The 20,028-nt window shown below is 42.0% G+C and overlaps 1 protein-coding gene across 4 annotated transcripts in view; it reads right to left on the reverse strand.

The window, feature by feature from the left end:
- hdac11 (histone deacetylase 11) overlaps positions 1-20,028 on the reverse strand; it is a 120,116-nt gene that overhangs the window by 78,283 nt on the left and 21,805 nt on the right. For all 4 annotated transcript variants that reach the window (XM_069939800.1, XM_069939801.1, XM_069939799.1 and 1 more), the window contains exon 5: positions 17,211-17,327. In XM_069939800.1, coding sequence (XP_069795901.1) covers positions 17,211-17,327 — 117 coding nt within the window. The remainder of the gene's footprint in view (positions 1-17,210; positions 17,328-20,028) is intronic.

Below are 20,028 nucleotides of genomic sequence, written 5' to 3' on the forward strand. Positions count from 1 at the left end.
CATCCTTCCCCTCCCCAAAACCCTCCCCACGCCTCTCCCCTTCCCACACCCCCACTCCTCCCCTCTCCACGCCCAAGACTAGGAGGTTCATATGAGAGTCAGGTGTCAGGGATGTGATGGTTTTCTCGACAGATATTTGTTAAAATAACATTTACTCATTATACTCTTTCTTCAGCATTTTAAGCCACATAATTTCACCAGAGGGTGAGTGAAATGGTGCAATCAAGAGTGTGTCATTGCTCCAAATGTGAAATGTGACTTATCAATGAAGGGCTGTATTTAGTCTAGTTCCACAAGAGTAAACTGTAATCGTGATCACACTAATTTTCAAGACTCCTTTAAAATAATTACACAAAAACATACCTGACTTGTGAATAACTGACTGGAATTCAGACCCAAACATGTTAATGTTAACCCCACATACACAAGAGTAACCCATCTACATTTTACCGAGCTAGAAATGTGATTACTGAGCACTGTTTATTTCGATACTACATAATTGGAAATGAACTTTTCTCAAACTGAAATGCCACATTGACCATTCGAAATCATTTTTTGTCATACTGGAAATCCAATCTGAGACACACTGCCACCAAGTCAGAATTTTGCATCTGATGCGGTAGAATCAGAAGGTGTCATAGAAATTAGACTCCCAAAGGGCTTAGGTTTTGATATGCTGCTCCACTAAGGCAAGTCTTGTTCCAGTAAAACCCCTGATATCCAGCACCTAAGGGGTACGTGGGGTAGAAAATGGTGGCGCTGCTGCTGGTGCGCACCCGTGAAGAGCGGGGAGCAGAGTCACAGAGGTCCTGCAGGATCAAACCACCCAGTCCGACTGATGTTAGCTCCGTACAAGCTTTGAATGATCTGTTAATATCCTGCAACTCTGGTGTCCACAGCCAAGATGGCAGCACCCAGGATTGGAAGCAGCCACGGCGGGATTGCAGACTCCAGGGAAGAGGTAGACTGTGCAGGGCACCTGAAAACAGAGAGACTATGCCCCACCCACCACCCCCTGGTCTGAGCAGAGGAGACGACCCACAGGATGGTGACCACTGTGGCGAGCCAGAGATGGGTTCTGGGGTTTGAAGGAACTGCATAGGCAGCAGGCTGAAGATGACTCATGGCAAGGAACCCATGCACGCTGAGGACTTCTGAAGGCTGGCTCAAAACTGGCTGAAGGGGTTACATGTTATCAGAACCAGGTTGCAAAGGGTGCTGAAGGGTTACGAATTGTATTGGAGGTTCAGATTTGGAGCGCAGGTTGCTGATGGCTTAGACTGGAATTTGTGTGGCTGGAGGTGAATCCACAGACCCTAGGTGACTTTGGGCGGGGAGGGGGGGCGGGGTCTCTCTTTTGCTTCTCTTTCTCCGACTGTAAGAGGTGTTTCAGGCAATTTCTGCCGATGGCAAATCTGTTTGTTTGTTTGCCTTACAGCGGGCAAAAACAATTTTGTGTAACATGACACTTCTTATTACATGAGAAGAAATTGAATCTTGGTTGATTCCGGATACGCAAATTTTCCAGTTGATTAAGACTCACTCTTACAATACCTAATTAATATACAGCAGCACTGAGAATAAACAGTTTTAAAGACAAGTAAAAAATGTCAGTATTTTAGTCCTTAATTAAGTAAAGTTTATGCTGGGTTATGATGGGTGGGTCACGTCTCCAGAATGGAGGACCATCACCTTCCCAAGATCGTGTTCTGTGGCGAGCTCTCCACTGGCCACCGAGACAGAGGTGCTCCAAAGAAGAGGTACAAGGACTACTTAAAGAAATCTCTTGGTGCCTGCCCCATTGACCACTGCCAGTGGGCTGATCTCGCCTCCAACCGTGCATCTTGACACCTCACAGTTTGGCGGGCTGCAACGTCCTTTGAAGACCGCAGAGCCCACCTCACTGACAAAAGACAAAGGAGGAAAAACCCAACACCCAACCCCAACCAACCAATTTTCCCTTGCAACCGCTGTAACCATGCCTGCCTGTTCCGCATCGGACTTGTCAGTCACCAACGAGCCTGCAGCAGACGTGGACATACCCCTCCATAAATCTTCATCCGCGAAGCCACGCCAAAGAAGAAGACGTAAAGTTTACTTTAATCAGGCAATTCCTGTAATGTACAAATTTTAAATTCGAACCCCTGCAGCTGGTGCTGTAATGTGTTGCGCTAACCACTAGGCTTACTGTGCTGCCATCATAATTAACTCCCCCCCCCCCCCCCCAAGTTTTCAGAGAGTAAATTATTCAGTATATTAGTAAGCCTAAGAAAAATAGACTCTTACCAAGCAGGGATACGGAGACACTTTAAGAGAGTTGCCCCAATGACAAGCGGCATCAACCAGCTCTTCATCCTGGACGACACCATGTTATTCAAACACAACTTTATGCAAAAAGCTGCTGCAAGCCAACCACACCCAAGTCATTCCTCTGGCTGATTAATCTTCACCACAAGTTTATGTGTTACTTCAGAGAACATTTACTTTTACCATTTTAAACTTTTACTTAATTTTAAAAAATTTATTCTCATTCCATTTATTTATTTATTTTTCCTCGCCCTTTTTTTGCCGGTTGCTTGAATTCCGGATAACAGGGGTTTTATTGCATTTGTGTTCTCCCATATGGGGACATTCTCCCAGGAGGCCAACAACCACTGCAACCCTCCACTGATCTCATCCTCCATATCCAAAATCAGCCAAGCTCATGAAAAGTAAAGTTTCCCTATCCAAACTGCGGGTCCTTCAGTTGCCCCTGACCAGCTCAGCCTGGGCTTCAACTTGTGGCGCCAATCTCCAACACTCCTCCACAAGCACTCTCCTGACTATAACTCCCACTGATGGCCCTCCAATCCCAATCATTCTCCCTAATGTTGCACTTTCCTTGGTGCACAGCACCATAGAAAGAAAACATGTGGTAGTCATTCAGCAACATCTTAAGCTATTGAAATATCTTTCAGTTTTAAATTTCATGAAATGACATACAAAGCAAGACTAGAATTAAAAATCCTGATCTGTTCCAATGTTGATTTATTTTAACTACATGGTTCAAATAAACAATCCTTGAAGTGACTGTAAAATTCCTTCAAAGATTTATTCTCATGAAGTTTAGAATTACTCTTCATACTTTGGAAGGGGAATCCTAAACATTACACAGAACTGTTTTCAATCCCACTGGAACTTTATTTACATTACCTTGCTTTTCAATGAAGAGTTTGAGGCACGTACAGCAAGCTCTGGCCAGAACTACAGAAAGCTACGAAACCCCTTGATAAATCTCAATGAGCTGCAAGGAGCCTTATTCAAAATATTTAAAGTATGAAAAAAAGGGGAAGGTGAAGATCAATGTAGCCACATTGAAATAATGTCATACTGGAAATCCAATCTGAGACACACTGCCACCAAGTCAGACTTTCGCATCTGATGCGGTAGAATCAAGAAGGTGTCATAGAAATTAGACTCCCAAAGGGCTTAGCATCCTACTGCCCAATTACATCCAATTGACCTACACTCCCGGTACATTTTGAACAGTGGGAGGAAACCAACGCATATACAGGGAGAACATACAAACTCCTTACAGACAGTGCAGGGTTCAAACCCAGGTCTCAATTGCTGGCGCTGTAACAGTGTTGCTCGAACCACTACGCTAACCACGCTGCCCTAGGTACCAGGTAAAAACACAATGTATGTGATTCTTTCAAATAAAGCAGCAGTGTATTTGTACTTTTCCCAATTTAGTGTGTTGAATCTAATTCTAAGAATGTGGTCTCCTCAACAATGGAGAAATCAAAAGGCATACTGGATGATCACTTTGCCAAATATGACATGGTTAGAGTAGCAGTTAGCCTAACACTGTTGCATCCCCAGCGCCAAGGACCGGTGTTCTGTAAGGAATTTGTACGTTCTCCCCGTATCTGCGTGGGTTTCCTCCGGTGCTCCAGGTTTCCTCCCACCATTCAAAACATACCGGGGGTGTAGATCAATTGGGCAGCATGGGCTTATGGACCGAAACAGCCTGTTACCGTGCTGTATGTCTAAATTAAATTATAAATTAAACATTTCTATTCAGTCCGCAAGGGCGACTGTGAAGTTTCAGTTGCCTGATAATTCTCTATCCCATTCCCACTTTGATCACCGTTACACTGTTGCAATAACGCCTAACACAAGTTGGGGACCTGTACCTCACCTTCCATTAAGTTACACTGCATTTCTCAGGACTCTATCATTTAAAAGTTTTCAGATGACCAGCTTGTGTGGGAAACTGATAGTTATGATACAAGGTCACTCCAATCCAGCATTAACTTGGGGTTTTCTCTCCACAGGTGGCACTTGATCTGCTGCGCATTTCTAGTCATCTCTTTTCTTTCAAATTGTTGTGTTCTACCAATCACAGTCCCAATACTTCTTCTCCCTCGATCATCATTCAATTCCCTCTCTGTACATTTCTCCAGACAGATTCGCTGTGATGAACAAGCGTTTATCACCATCTCTTGGACAACATCAGCAGCATTTGTATCACATGGACAATAATAATCTTCATCCAATCAATCATTCCTTTTTCCTCTCCACCCCTCTCTTTCTCCCCAGCTTGAAGCCCATTTGCTGGCATCAAAGTTAACCAATTTCTCAGGTGCTGATGATATGGGCCTGAAAACACAAAATTCTGAAAATACTCAGGATGCATCGCACTGATTGATATTGGAAGGATTTACTCGGTCACAAGAGACTGTTCATCCATCTCACTGCCTGCAAGAAAAAGTTACTTCCTAGCCCGGCAGTCCTGATTTTGATGGTAGTGTGTTGGATGGAAAAGGTCTTCTATAATTCTTTGAGCCCTATTTAAGCAATGTTCCAAGGAAAGGGAAGCCACTGTGATCCTCTCGGCTGTTTTAAGGATCTTCTGCAGAGACATCCAGTCTGATGCCTTGTAGATACCATACTGCACAATGGTGAGGCCAGACAGGGCACTCTCAGTTGTGGTCCTGTAACAAGTTGTCCAGTGGAGGCCCAGTCGCCTTGTCCTTCTCATCCACCTTAGGAAGTGTAGGCACTGCTGTGCCTTCTTGACTAATGATAAGGTGATGTGGGTCCAGAATGTCATCTTTTATATGCACATCAAGAAACTTAGTGGTCTCCATGACGGAGAAAGTGGACGTCAGGAGGATGAAGGTTGATCAATCAACTCCTTTGTCTTGTCCACATTGAGGCTCAGATTGTTGTTCTCTACCACTTTATGAGCTTTCTAATTGCCTCTCCGTAAATTGACACATCAATGTTGCCAATGAGGCCAACAACTATTGTATCATCCACAAATTTGATGATTCTGTTGGAACTGAATTTGGCAGTGCAGTCATGAGTCGCAGTGTGAATAGCAGTGGGCTGTGCACACAGCCCTAGGTGCACCAGTGCTTACCAAGATAGGACTTGAGGTATTGCTGCCAACCCAGACTGATCAGTCAAGCAGTCCAGAATCCAGTTGCAGAGAGGGGTACTGAGTTCCAGCAACGACAGTTTATCCACCAGCCTCTGAGATATGATCGAGTTGAATGCCAGGCTGAAGTCAATGAGGTGGATCAGGATGGACAGTCAAGGCTGTAGCATCATACGTGGACTGATTTGGAAGGTAGGCAAACTGGAAAAGGTCCAAGGTGTGACCTGATGTGCTCCAATACCAGTCAAAGTACTTCATGATTTTAGTGGTCAGTGCCACTGGTCATTTAGCCCAGTTACCATAATTTTCTTGAGAACAGAACTGATGGTGGCTGCCTTGAATCCTGCAGGAACAGTGGACTGATGCAAAGCATGTGTAAAAATCAATCCAAATGAATCTGATTGGCTAAAATAAGAGTGGAAATAAATTTAAGTCATACCTCTCAAAAATTAGCAAAAGACTGACATGCAGTCATGGGTCAAATAATGCAATATTTTATTTTACTTGTCTCAGACCTCACCTTATCCATTTGGAGCATCCAGAATCGAAATGATTTCCAAAATGGAGGAGAAATACTATATATTAGGAGAAATAACTGTGATATCTGTCTCTAACGATGACATCAGAACATCATTCAAAAGGGTGAACCCTCGTGAGGGAGAAAAATGGTGGCAGTGGAGCAGTAGCAGATTTGAAGAGCTCACCGTAGTGAAGATTAGAAAAGATAGAAAAACAGAGAGGACTCCCGCAGAAATTGGTAGGATAGGGACGAGATAAAACTTAGAGAAAGTAAGAAAATGGTGAAAAAAAATCAGTTGTTGAAAGGAGAGATTGAGAAAAACTTACCTCGTAGAAGGGAGGGGGAGACTGATGCTGGACCTGCCTAGAGGCCGAAAACAGCAGGAGCTGTGACATTGGCTCCCAAGCGAAGAAGCCCCAGTCGGGAAGAGAGCTCACTGGAGGTGAGGGAGGGCAGCCCGGGAGGGTCTGACATGAGATGACGTTGGAAAGAGCTGCGACTGAGGTGGTAGGAGCATTGTCGGTCACTGAAGGTTTGGGTCCCAAGGTCGGGGGAGCCAGGCCAATATGGAGATGGCGGCGACATTAGTGGCAGCAGAGGGAAGGACCCTGCAGGCCGAGTGAAAAAGTAAAGCGGAAATTTACCCGGTAAGGGTGCTCCAAACGTTGGGCACAAAGAGGTCAGGTCTGAGGTATTGGAGGATATTTGAGGTGGACTCCAGGAGCCACACGGCCAGAGAGGAAATGGCAGGAAAGTCATGTGGTGGGATAGTCTGAAGTCAGAAACCAAGATGGAGGAAGATAAAGATGGGTGAGGGGGTAAAAGAAAGAAATACATGGAGGTGAAAGGCAGAAAAAGGGGGCAGAGGGTTGATGCCTTTTGCCAAAGAAATACTGGAGGCCACTGGACAGATAAAAAAAAAACTTTGAAGACACTGGTGCCAAGGGGCAATCAATGAAAGGCTGGATAACTTTGATGAAAAGGGTATCTGAATCAGAGGAGAATTGAGAGGGTGCAGGAAAGATTGAATAGGAGGGAGAACAAAATGGTTGTGTGGGAAAAGGGTAGGGTAAAGATGTGAGAGAAAATAGACACCTTAGAAAACATCAGCAGGAAGAAAACGGTTAAGATTGTGGGGGTGAAAGAGGGGAGAGGCATGGTGGAGTTCCTGAAAAAGTGGATCCTAGATATCCTGGGGAGGAAACAAATTGGAAACAACCTAGAAATAGAAAGGGCCCATCGGTCTCTTCCTCCCCCCCAACCCCCACCCCCACTCACCCAGGGCCAAGACAATGGCCAGGTTCTATCCTGGTAATACTCCTTCGCTACCAGGATAGAGAGAGAGGATTTAATAGGAGATGGGGATGGGTGCAAAGCCAAGGGGGGGTGGGGTGGGGGGTGCAGTGGTATATGAGGTGGTGAAGGTTTTATTCTACAGCGCTATTGAAACACAGGAGGGAATTTGTCCCGGTTAAAAAGAGCCTTAAACAGAAAGGAATAGAGTTACCCTCCTTCACCCAGCAACACAAAAGATAATAAGGGCGGGAGAGGAAAGAATGTTTTTTAAGGATCCAAGGGAGGCAATGGAGTTTGTACGAACCCTGCCACCACTTCATGGTTAAATGAAAATGTAAATAAGAGGGAAAGGGGGCTTCAGGGAAAGGATGGACTGTAAATATTGTAATTATGAGGACTACGGTGGGGGGGGGGGGGGGGAATGTTTTTTCCCTAGCGTTACTGTTTAAAGATGAATGTATATTAGAAGAATTAATACAGGGAGCTCAAATAAAGGGATGGAGGAATAAGTGGTAGATTTGGCACGTCAAAATGGCAGGGGGATTGGTACAAATAGCTTGGTTATTGGTGGCAGGGTGGGTAAAAGTAAACTGGGATTTGCAGGAGGGAAAATGAGGAGGGGGGGGTTTCTAGGGTGTTTATCGTTTTGTTCTGAATTGTGGTCTCTAGCTTAGTTAATTTGTTTAGGTTTTGATCAGAGTGCGGTCGCCTGTGCCAAGGATCTACGGAGGAGAATGAGGTTAGAGGATAAGTATCAGGGGATGAGGAGGAAGGGAAAGAGTATAATGGAGTGGTCCAGGGGCAATGGATAAGTCAATCAAATTCATGAGTTTTAATTTAAATGGGATAAACAGGTAAATTAAGAGAAAAGGAGTCTTGGCACATCTAAAAAAGATGCAGCCAGACATAATGTTTTTGCACCTTACAAAACAAAATCATTTAAAATTAAAGAGGGGGTGGGTGGGCCAAGTGCCGATGTCTTCCTTCAATTCCAGAGCCAGGTGAGTGGCTATCTTGATAGGGAAGAATGTTCCGAGGGTCAGGGAAGTGGTTGCTGACCCAGCAGGGAGATTCATGATGATTGGTTGCATCACTGTGTGGTATAGAAGCGCCAAATCTTAGGACAAGGAAAAACTCCGGAGGGTTGTTAACTCAGCCTGTGCCATCACAGCACCAGACTCCATTCCATCCTTCATCGAGGACATCTACATGAGGTGATGTCTTAAAAAAGCAGCCTCTATCCTCAAAGACCCCCCACCACCCTGGTCATGCCCTCTTCACTCTGCTACCATCGGGGAAAAGGTACAAGAGCCAAAAGACGAGCACTCAGCGGCACAAGGAGAGCTTCTTCCCCATTACCATCAGATTCCTGAATAATCAATGAACCAAAGACACTGCCTCACTTTCCGTGCTCAATTATTATTATTATTTTACTTCATTTTTTTATAGTAATGTCGTAAGATGGTTATAATATGAATGTTTGCTCTATGATGCTACTGCAAAACACCGAATTTCATGACTTGTTCATGATAATAAATTCTGATTCTGATTTACAAAGAGGCTCTTTATTTCCTAATGTACATCCTTGATGATTTCTAATTGCTAAAATGCTCTTGATGCTTCCTGTCATGTCTATTGCTGCACTGTAATTGGCACTCCTCATTAAGAAATGGATTCAGAATGTTTAACAGCAATGGTTGATTTTTCAGTTTTCAGACCCACTGTGATAAATGTCCTTTCAATGTGGTCTCTTATGTCTCTTCTCTTTGGCTTGGCTTCGCGGACGAAGATTTATGGAGGGGGTAAAAAGTCCACGTCAGCTACAGGCTCGTTTGTGGCTGACAAGTCCGATGCGGGACAGGCAGACATGGTTGCAGCGGTTGCAGGGGAAAATTGGTTGGTTGGGGTTGGGTGTTGGGTTTTTCCTCCTTTGCCTTTTGTCAATGAGGTGGGCTCTGCGGTCTTCTTCAAAGGAGGTTGCTGCCCGCCAAACTGTGAGGCGCCAAGATGCACGGTTTGAGGCGTTATCAGCCCACTGGCGGTGGTCAATGTGGCAGGCACCAAGAGATTTCTTTAGGCAGTCTTTGTACCTTTTCTTTGGTGCACCTCTGTCACGGTGGCCAGTGGAGTGCTCGCCATATAACACGATCTTGGGAAGGCGATGGTCCTCCATTCTGGAGACGTGACCCATCCAGCGCAGCTGGATCTTCAGCAGCGTGGACTCGATGCTGTCGACCTCTGCCATCTCGAGTACTTCGACGTTAGGGATGAAAGCGCTCCAATGGATGTTGAGGATGGAGCGGAGACAACGCTGGTGGAAGCGTTCTAGGAGCCGTAGGTGGTGCCGGTAGAGGACCCATGATTCGGAGCCGAACAGGAGTGTGGGTATGACAACGGCTCTGTATACGCTTATCTTTGTGAGGTTTTTCAGTTGGTTGTTTTTCCAGACTCTTTTGTGTAGTCTTCCAAAGGCGCTATTTGCCTTGGCGAGTCTGTTGTCTATCTCATTGTCGATCCTTGCATCTGATGAAATGGTGCAGCCGAGATAGGCAAACTGGTTGACCGTTTTGAGTTTTGTGTGCCCGATGGAGATGTGGGGGGGCTGGTAGTCATGGTGGGGAGCTGGCTGATGGAGGACCTCAGTTTTCTACAGGCTGACTTCCAGGCCAAACATTTTGGCAGTTTCTGCAAAGCAGGACGTCAAGCTTATGTAACTTTCACCAAATCTGCATGCTACATACCTTTGGTTTGTGAAATCCAGAAGCATTTCCTTCATCTACAAATTTCCAGTTGAATGATAAATATGAACATCCCTGAACATTCAGGCCACATCTACATTTTATAATTGTCTCAGTATTTAATTTTGCCATCGGGGATCATTCATTGGAAAATGTAATCTTCCTATTCCTCTTGGAACTTGATTGCAACAAGTCTCTGATTCTTAATTCCCTCATTTTATACAGTATGTTTGGTCCATCTGCAATATTGTTTTTAATCTTAAAAAACACAATGCTAATATTAAAAACACTAAATACCTGGAAAATCACGTATCAACCAATACTCTAATTTTCTTGTACAATATGCCTTCCTCCCCCTCATCCAACCCTCTGCTGCCGAGGATAATTCCACTTGATGCTTTTGCCTTGCATCTTGTCTTCATCATTCCAGGCCAGGCCCTCTTCTCTCTGCTACCATCAGGAGCCTGAAGACGAGCACTCAATGACAAATGGACAGCTTCTTCCCCGTTGCCATCAGATTCCTGAATTATCAGTGAACCAAAGACACCGGCTCACCTTGTCTTTCTTTTCCTTGCACTGTTTTATTTATTTAGAAATGTGGTTTATTATAGAAATGTTCGGTCTGTGATGCTACTGCAAAACAGCGAATTTCACGACGTGACACAAATTCTGATTCTCGATCGTTGCCACAATTTAGCCAAATCACATTCTTTCCTTCCCCCACCTCCACCATCTCAATCACATTGAGGGCTTTGGATTCAGCAGGGACATACAAGGTAAATACAAAAATAGTGGTAGGTGTGGGTGGAGCAAAATTCAGCCCCAAAACCAAGTTCAAGAAGGAGTGCAGATGGCTGGATGGTGAAGCTAAACAGAATCTGCTGGAGGGAATCAGTGAAAGAAAGAAATAGAAGAACTCTAGCCTGAAACATTCACCATTCTTTATCCTTGCACTTAGGCTGCCCAGTCTGCTGGATTCTGCCAGAAGATTGTGTTTATCAACAAGGATTGGTGAAGCTGCAGCCAAAAAAAAATACCGTTCTGAGAAATGCCTGCACTCACTCACTCAAACTGCCCACATTTACACCCACAGCTGTCCAGAAAATGAGGACACCTCTGCTGACACAGAAGGTCCTAAATTTGATGATATTGCACTTATGTCTGGATGTTCACAGTGCTCAGCAGAGCAAGAACTTGATGTAGTGATTTAGGTTTTCACCATTTTTAAATGTATTCACTATTTATAATAGCTTTGATTTTAAACATAGGAACATTTCCCACGTTCCAATGCTCAAAAGAGCAAAGCAGGGTAATGAGATGTATTCTGACCCACTCTCTTTCTCCTATTTTGTCAGGTACTGCCTACCTCTACAGTCTCACAATTTTTGAGTCAGCCCTTACATATCAGCAAGAAGGTTCTGCAAAAGCCAAATCGAAAATTACAGCACAGAAACAGGCACCTTCACCCCTTCTAGTCTGTGCTGAACCATTTTCTGCACTGACCTGCAGCCAGTCCATAACCCTCCATACACCTCCCATCATTTACCTGTCTAAATTCTTAAATGTTAAAATGGAGCCTGTATCCACCACTTTAGCTAGAACCGTGTTCCACATTCCCACTACTATGTGTGAAGACGTTCCCCCCAAAACTTTTCTCCTTTCACCCTTAACCCACATCCTCTGGTTTGTATCTCGCCTACCCTCATTGGAAAAAGCTATTTACATTTACTCTAACACCCTCAATCAAATCTCCCCTCATTCTTCTACACTTCAAGTAATAAAGTCCAAAACTGTTCCCTATAACTCAGTTCCTGAAGTCCAGGCAACATCCTCATAAATCTTCTCTGCATTCTTTCTATCATATTGATATCCTTCCTGTAATTAAGTGACCAAAACTGCACATAATACAGTGGTCTCCCTTATCCACTATTTCGCTTTCCACGGTTTCACTTACCAGTGGTCAACCATCATCCAAAACTGATTCAACTGATCTCCACAGCCCTGTATCAGTCCCCACATTGATCCCACTGCCCCGTTCTCTCCCCACAGCTCTATGTCAGTCCCCACACTGATCCACTCTCCCCACAGCCCCACTCTCTCCCCACACTGATCCCACTGCCCCGGTCTCTCCTCACAGCTCCATGTCGGTCCCCACACTGATCCCACTGCCCCGTTCTCTCTTCACAGCTCTATGCCAGTCCCCACACTGATCCACTCTCCCCACAGCCCCACTCTCTCCCCACACTGATCCCACTGCCCCGGTCTCTCCTCACAGCTCCATGTCGGTCCCCACACTAATCCCAGTGCCCTGCTCTCTCCCCACACTGATCCAACTGCCCTGCTCTCTCCTCACAGCTCCGAGTCGGTCCCCACACTGATCTCTATTTACAAATTAAAAAGTTTACAGGTACACTACAGTATACAGCTTTGCGAAGTACAGTATATAATATAGTGTTTGCACAACGCGGACATCACATAAAGCCTAATTTCACAGAAAGTATTGTGGACATTAAGCAGATCATAACCTGCATAGGATTTGATACTATCCGTGGTTTCAGGCATCTGCTGGGGGTCTTGGAACATATCCCCGTGGTTAAGGGGGGGGGAGGAACTACTGTACTGGCCTCACCAATGTCTTATACAACTTTGCCATAACATCCTAACTCCTGTACTTATGGTGGCCACTTCCAAATTACCAAAACAGAGGACATGTAAGGTCTTAGCGGTGAGACCCTTGTGCTGCAGATGAGGGCACAATAACTCATGTGGAGAGCAATGACCACAAATGCCCCCCCCCCCCCCCCCCCTTGGCGTCAGCCCTGACTGACATGGTCATGGTCAGATTACCATATATATGTGTTTCAAAAAATTTTTATATAAAATTTAAACTGTCTTGCAAAAATAACAAATGCAAACAGATGATCACCTTAGTTATTTTATTAAATACGTTCTACAATTGAACTATTTTTGCCTATATAAATCCAGCAGAAACCTAGCTATTTCAACACAGATCAACAATTATTTTTTTCTAGAGCCCTTTTTCTTATTCAATGACATATCATTCTACCTATTACCATTTTGCTCCACATTATTTTCCATTCTTCCTCAGAAATACTCCCTCCTTCCTTTTCCCACATATGAAGTCGAGTATGTTTTAAGATTTGACATACCTTTATATACACAACACATACACTTGAAATGATTTTACTACAATTATCTGCTTCTAAAAAACAGTGGTATCAAGCACGTTGCCTTGGCTACATTTTTAACTCTCCTATTAACATAATCCACATGATCTGCAAATACTGATAAAAGTCTAAATGTTTTTCTAAGCATTTTGAAATGCTTAAAGAGAAACATTTATTAGAATTTTTTTTTTGAAAAGCTGAATCAAAACTGAGTTACTCACCCTCTTTCAGAGATCACAGTCCACAAACACACTTGGCCGAAGTGATGGTGCGCAGGCTCAGCCAAAGATTTTCGTGCCACAGTACATGCCTGCGCCCTGGCCCCTGTGCTAAACATCCAACCCAAATTCCCACCCTTTATCTGCGTGCGGGCCAAACGCGCATGCACCGACCGGCACCAGTACTCAAATCCAATGCTGGCTGATGCATGTGTGCAAGAAGAAACATGGCCACGCACAACCTTCAGTCCCTGGGACGCCGCAAATTGATAGTTAAGTACTGTGGCCCTTATCTTTTTGTGGATTCTGCCTCTTAATTTGTCCTCCATTTGGGGGTGTCTGGCCTACACTCCCAAATGGAAAACAAATTAATGACCGGTTCGAGGTGGCGCCAGACGGAGGACAGAGTCCTCAAAAGCCAGACTGTCCAGCCTAAATCTGGATGTCTGGCCACCCTACTATACTCAATACTTTGATTAATGAAGCCCAAAAGAAAACTTTTCCATATGTCAGGCAGCAAAAGCATTTTGATTCTTACATTTAAAATTGCATCACATCAGTAATTTTGTGGCAAGCTGGCTGGCTAAACATGATGGACCCATTGTTTAATCCTGACTGAAAAATCTTTTATCTGTTTCATTATGTAATCAGTTCAGAGCACAGTCAGGTTAAAGAACTGCTGAAGGAACATTCTAGATGAACCATTTGTTTTTAACCTAATTCCAGCCAGGAGTTTTAAAATATGAGACAGGCAATGAGGCATGGCAGGCGCATGATTAAATGTTTATATTCCAGAATATCTTGCAATTTTGTAGCAAAAGGTACTGATCTTATCATCCATTAGGCCTCAAGCATCATAGTGAGGAAGCTTTATTCCTGAAATGATCTTGCCTGACAGGCTTCTAAAAAAAACACACACAGCTGGGTGCAATGCACTGCCTTCTGTCAAAGCTGCCATTGACATTTCACATTTTTTTAAAAAATGACATTCTGCGACATTTAAAAAATATAGAAGTTGAAATCAACTTTTTAAAATTTGTTAATCGACACACAAATACACTGTAAAATAATTTAAAACAATGAATAAAGGCAATATTCTTTTTGATTCATTTTTCAGGATCTGATTCTTGCTGTCACGGCCTATATTTAATGACCACTCCAAATTAACCTTGAGAAGGCAAGGGTAAGCCTGCCTTTTTTGATGATTGAAGCCCCCTCGTGAGGTAGCACCACTTGTGGGCTTGGGAGAGAGAAGGGTACAAAGTCGATTGGACTGGCAGCAACTCGTGTCCTAATTTGGTGCTGTGGTCAAATCCATCCAGTGACTAAACACAAACATCCTTGTCTCCTAATAAGATGGATTACAATTCTCATTGAAGTTATTGGTTCTCAGATTTTCTGACAATTTTGGGGAACAATTTCTTAGCAACATTGGACTCCCAAGTAGAATCCAGCAAAAGACTTTTGTGATAAAGTAAGCCCTAAACTTCAAACAAGTCACAGCAGACAACTTTGTCTTCGGGACCACTGCCATAGCCAGTAAGATTATGCCCAATACTTCTGTTAAATTGAATGATCATAGTATTTGCAACTCTGAGAAGACACACTAGATTTCGAGTGCATTACACCATTTTAAATAATTTCCTTTTTTGAGCCTCCGTTTTGTGTTGCTTATTAATTAATTTTACAGAACAGTTCACCTGTGATACAATTGATCACAAATTTTTAAAAAATTAAGCGACCATTTTTTTTCTTAAAATTGTAAAAAAGTTATTTAATTAAGACGTAATGTTTGAGCATATGGGTTTAACCGCTAACATACACCAAAAGTCACAACCAACAAAATAAGGATAATATGACCACTCAAAATTTTCACTGCATTTTAACATTCAATGTTAATCTTAAATTAAAATTACAGGTAGAGTAAAACCCCCGATATCTGGCATCCATGGGGATCGGTAATGCCGGATAAGTTCGTTTGCTGGTTGCTTGAGATTGTGTGTTACATGATTGGTGAATTATTAGGGGGTTCCAATTGTAAAATTTTTTCCCCCCATTTACTTTCCACAATTTTTATTGCCAGTTGCTTGAATTCCAGATAATGAGGATTTTACTCTACATTTTAATGTCATTATCACTAATGTCATTATCTTCTTGACAATAATCAAGACTTTATATCAACTACTCAATATCATCAACACTTACCGTAGATACAAATATACTGTATAATGCCCCTTACAATCACAGGAAATAACCAAGCACAACAGCTTATCACTGTTCACTCTGCCACATTGAGCAGTTCTCCAAAACTGATCAGTGCTAAACTTAATTATCTGTGCAATTTCCAGTCTATCTGTCTTTTTAATCACTGATCGGGATGTCAAAGGCTAGGTTGTCCTCAACCTGAAACAGGGGAATTATCCAAGTACCATCTTCTCTCCAGGCTGTGAACTTCCTGGCAGCTACAACCAATGGACTAACTTAAATGGAACCATTGCAACTTATCAGGTACAAATATTTATTTGAAGTAAAGCTATAATTCCTCAAACTCCTACAGTTTTCAACAGGATCATCTGCATTTGATCTGTTAGCTAAAATGTGATAGTTCCGTGGATAAAGAACAAGTTACAGAAAAAAACCTGATATCTGGAATTCAAGCAACCAGCCACCACAAGTAACAGGCAAAAAAAATTAAGGAATTTTTAAAAAAAGTTAAAATAACCAGTAACATTATGAAAATTCAAAATTGTAAAAGCAACACATAAACCTTTGGTGAAGATGGGAGTAAATATTTAGCCAGCAGAATGCCTTGGTCACATTTTGCTCGTAGCAGCTGTTTGAATAAAGTTGTGTGAAACAGCAATGGAATCGCCCAGGACCAAGAGCTGGTTGATGCCGCTCGCCCTTGGTGTGACTCTCTTAAAGTTTCTCCTTATCCCTGCTTAGTAAGTTGCCCTAGTCAGAGGCTTTATCTGTAAACTTGGGAGAAGGGGGGTTAATTATCTATAATGTTCATCTTTTGGGCGGCTCCATGGAGGGGGAGGAACCTGCAGATGCAGCAATGGTTAAATGTTTTCAAAGAATGTGACAGAAAATAAAGTATAATGCTTCAAGGTTTATATATTCAAGCAAGTAAAGTTTGTTCACTGTGAATACAGTCTAGTATTTTTGTCCTTTAAATTGTTCATTCTTAATGTAAGTGTATTAATTAGTCATTGTAAAAGTAAGCCTCAAGCAACCGGAAAATACACTTATCCAGCATCTAACAATCTCCATAGGTAACGGATACCAGGGGTTTTACTGTATATTCTTCATTCAGACTAATAGCAACATCTTAATAGCAAGATTTTCTGCTGAGTTATATGTGTGATCAGGTCATACATACTGTAATACTAACTGAACTCCCTTGGCATCATTTAATGGGAATAATTTGAACATTATGATTGAAGTATTTTGTTCTCTGAAATTCTGTTACATCATGCAATGTGGTCAAACGTGGACAGTGATTGGTGTTGCTGGCTTGCGTCCACTTTCCAGTGGTAATTTGGCAAGGGTCTTGGAGAAACAAAGCTCCATCAATAGACCAGTTATTTTAATATTTTTCCTTTTCAAGGGAGCAAGTGAACATCAGTCATTTTCATTTAATGCATGTACCATCAATGTTGAAAAGGAAGAGCAATATAGACTCCCCCCCCTCCCCCCACCACCTCTTTCCACAGCAGGAAAATCTGCTGGAGAATGATCAAGACTGATCATGCACACACATGAGCACCTTATCATACCCAGCATGGACACTGGCTTCAAGCAAAACAAATGTCTTACCATTATTGTTCCACCAGTCTGCGTCCTGAATGGTCTCAACACTTTTCGTTGGATGATAAAGTTAGGCAGAAATGCCACAGGCAATATCTCAGTAATGGTGGCAACTATAAACGACCACTGTGGGGGAAAAAATAAATAGATGATCATTATTATACTATTACTAGAGGCAGGTGCATCTTACATCATTAGGTCCAGAGTCAAAATGATCAAATGCAATTCTACATTTTAGAATTACTGACGGAAATTTGTTCAATGCAGTTATTAAATTACATTCACTTAAAATTGTGCAATTCACAAAACAGATCATGCTTCAGTGTTAAGAGTACAGGAGCATTTTGACAACTAAAATTAGAATAAATTACAAGTGAATAAAACATGTTAAAGTTTACGTTTGGGTAAAATCCCCACTATTAAAAATAATTAGTTTGGATTATATCAAGTTTTTAACTTGCTGCAAATACCATAATTTCTAATATTCTACATGTTACAGTAGAAAGAAATAAGGCAGTACACAGAGGTAACTTTTGAAGGTCACAGCATCAGTCTTTAACATGTACTTAACTCTGCGATAACATGTTCAAATTAGTACAGAAAAGGAAGAGCTCTCCAGAGCTAAATGTTCTTCTCTAAGTAGGTAAAATTAATGTGACTATCACATGTAGCATTTGTACCCAAATAAATATAAATGGATTTATCTACTGTATACACCTACATTAGCAACATTAAATCTCACTTGATCGGAATCAAAAAATGTTGTTAGTACTTTCTAAACAACATGGCAGAATACACCACACCTTTGAACAAAATTGTCTGCAAAAATAACTGTGATGGTAGATTAATGATAGATACCAATGCTAGACAGCACAATATTTTAGGTATTAGTGGTGTGGACAACAAGCCATCATTTGCACCACATAAATATTTTGGGGACTCACTGTGGTGCCCTGCACTAGTGCTTTCTGAAGCTAATCATCATTTACGTTCTCTGACTTTCTGTAAAAAAGCACTTCTGATGTCCACTTTTGTTAAATTAATGATGCTTTGGTTTCCTCTCCCATTCGGACTGAATCTATTACCACTGGTGATCATGTTGCACCATTATTTATACTGAAGAGAAGTAAACAATATAATGAGAACTTTTCATGGAGTTGAAAAGGTCACTTACTTGGTAAGTGCTTAATGACCAAACAACTCATGTTCAGTACAAAACATACAAATTGCATGTGCAAATGGCAGAGCTTGGCATACATACTGCCATTGGAGGTATACACACACACACACACACACACACACACACACACACACACACACACACACACACACACAGAAACACCCACACACACATACACACACATACCCAGCAACACACACACATACCCAGCAACACACACACATACCCAGCAACACACACACACGCACACACACACACACACATACACTTGCACATGTGAAATTGTGCACACACACTTTTCCTCTTCTGGCATTTATTCGAATCCGTACCAAAAATACTGTTTTCTTTGATGGGGAAGCACGGTCAATGCAGTGGCTAGCGCAAAGCTGTTACAGTGCCAGTAAACGCTCTCTATAAGGAGTTTATACATTCTCCTCATGCCTGCACAGGTTTTCCCCAGGGGCTCTGGTTTCCTCCCACCCTCCAAAAAAAAACATATCAGGGGTTGTAGGTTAATTGGACAGCACAGGCTTGTGAAGAGAAATGGCCCTGTTACCGTGCTAAGTTTAAATTTACTAGACAGTATCTCCATACAAGTCATTCCACAACAGCATAAACAACATCTTCATTTTAAATGAGGGATGGGAAATAAAAAGCTCCCAAAAGCAGATAATAGTACAATTTTCTTTAACAGCAATATTAATTCAAAAAACTTTGGTTTTTTTTAAAACTTTATGTTGTACCCTGCTGTAATGAATCCAACATAAATCATTTAATCAAAATACAGCAATAAATTAATATTTTCACATTATGAGATTTAGAACGTGAAAATAATATTTTCATATTCATACACGATAAAACCTGCCTTTAATGTTCATCCATACAATACATATCGAACAATAAACATTCTGTAAGCACACACAGCAAGCAAAAAAAAAGAATTGGATACAATACATAGGGCCAAATTTTCCTGCCCCTCCACACGTAGATATCATTTGTTTAGTAAAATAAACTACACATCTAGCAATTACAAAGCAATTGGCAATGTTTTTGCTGTTAGAGTACATTAAAAAAAAAGGAAATACTAGCCAGTAAATTCCCATACCCAGAATTGTGAATCAGTTCTTAACAGAGGAGGCTACTCCATCTTGCAAAAAATCTTTGTCCCTTAAATTAATCTGAGAATCAAACAATTTCACAAGTTGTTGGTTTCTTGTGGCCATTGGCACAAAAAAAAATCAATGAACAGTGTGCAAATTTTACTTCCAAATGCTGAAAAAAATCCAAAATAATTGAGGTGCTTACACTAGATTCTCAATGGCGACAAATCCCCTTGTGAAGAGCTTCAATTTAAGATACGCTTGTGTACTTTTTAAAAAAAAATTGGACCGCAAACACTGGACATCTGGATCACTCACAGCTAAGAACTTTCACTCATAAGGTAAAGCACCAATTCTGTACTTCCAGTGCAAGGGTGGAGAAGTGGGCCCGTTCTACTAAACAAAAACAGTGAACTTCATCTGCTGCATTTTCCTTTAATATTGAACCACAAAAAATTATGCAAAAGTGTATAATTTTAATCATTAATAACCACCACAGGCAAAAGAAATGTTAAACACATGGTCATAATCTTGGACTAGCTCTCAG

Source organism: Narcine bancroftii, chromosome 5 (assembly GCF_036971445.1).
Source record: "Narcine bancroftii isolate sNarBan1 chromosome 5, sNarBan1.hap1, whole genome shotgun sequence".
Lineage (NCBI taxonomy): Eukaryota > Metazoa > Chordata > Chondrichthyes > Torpediniformes > Narcinidae > Narcine > Narcine bancroftii.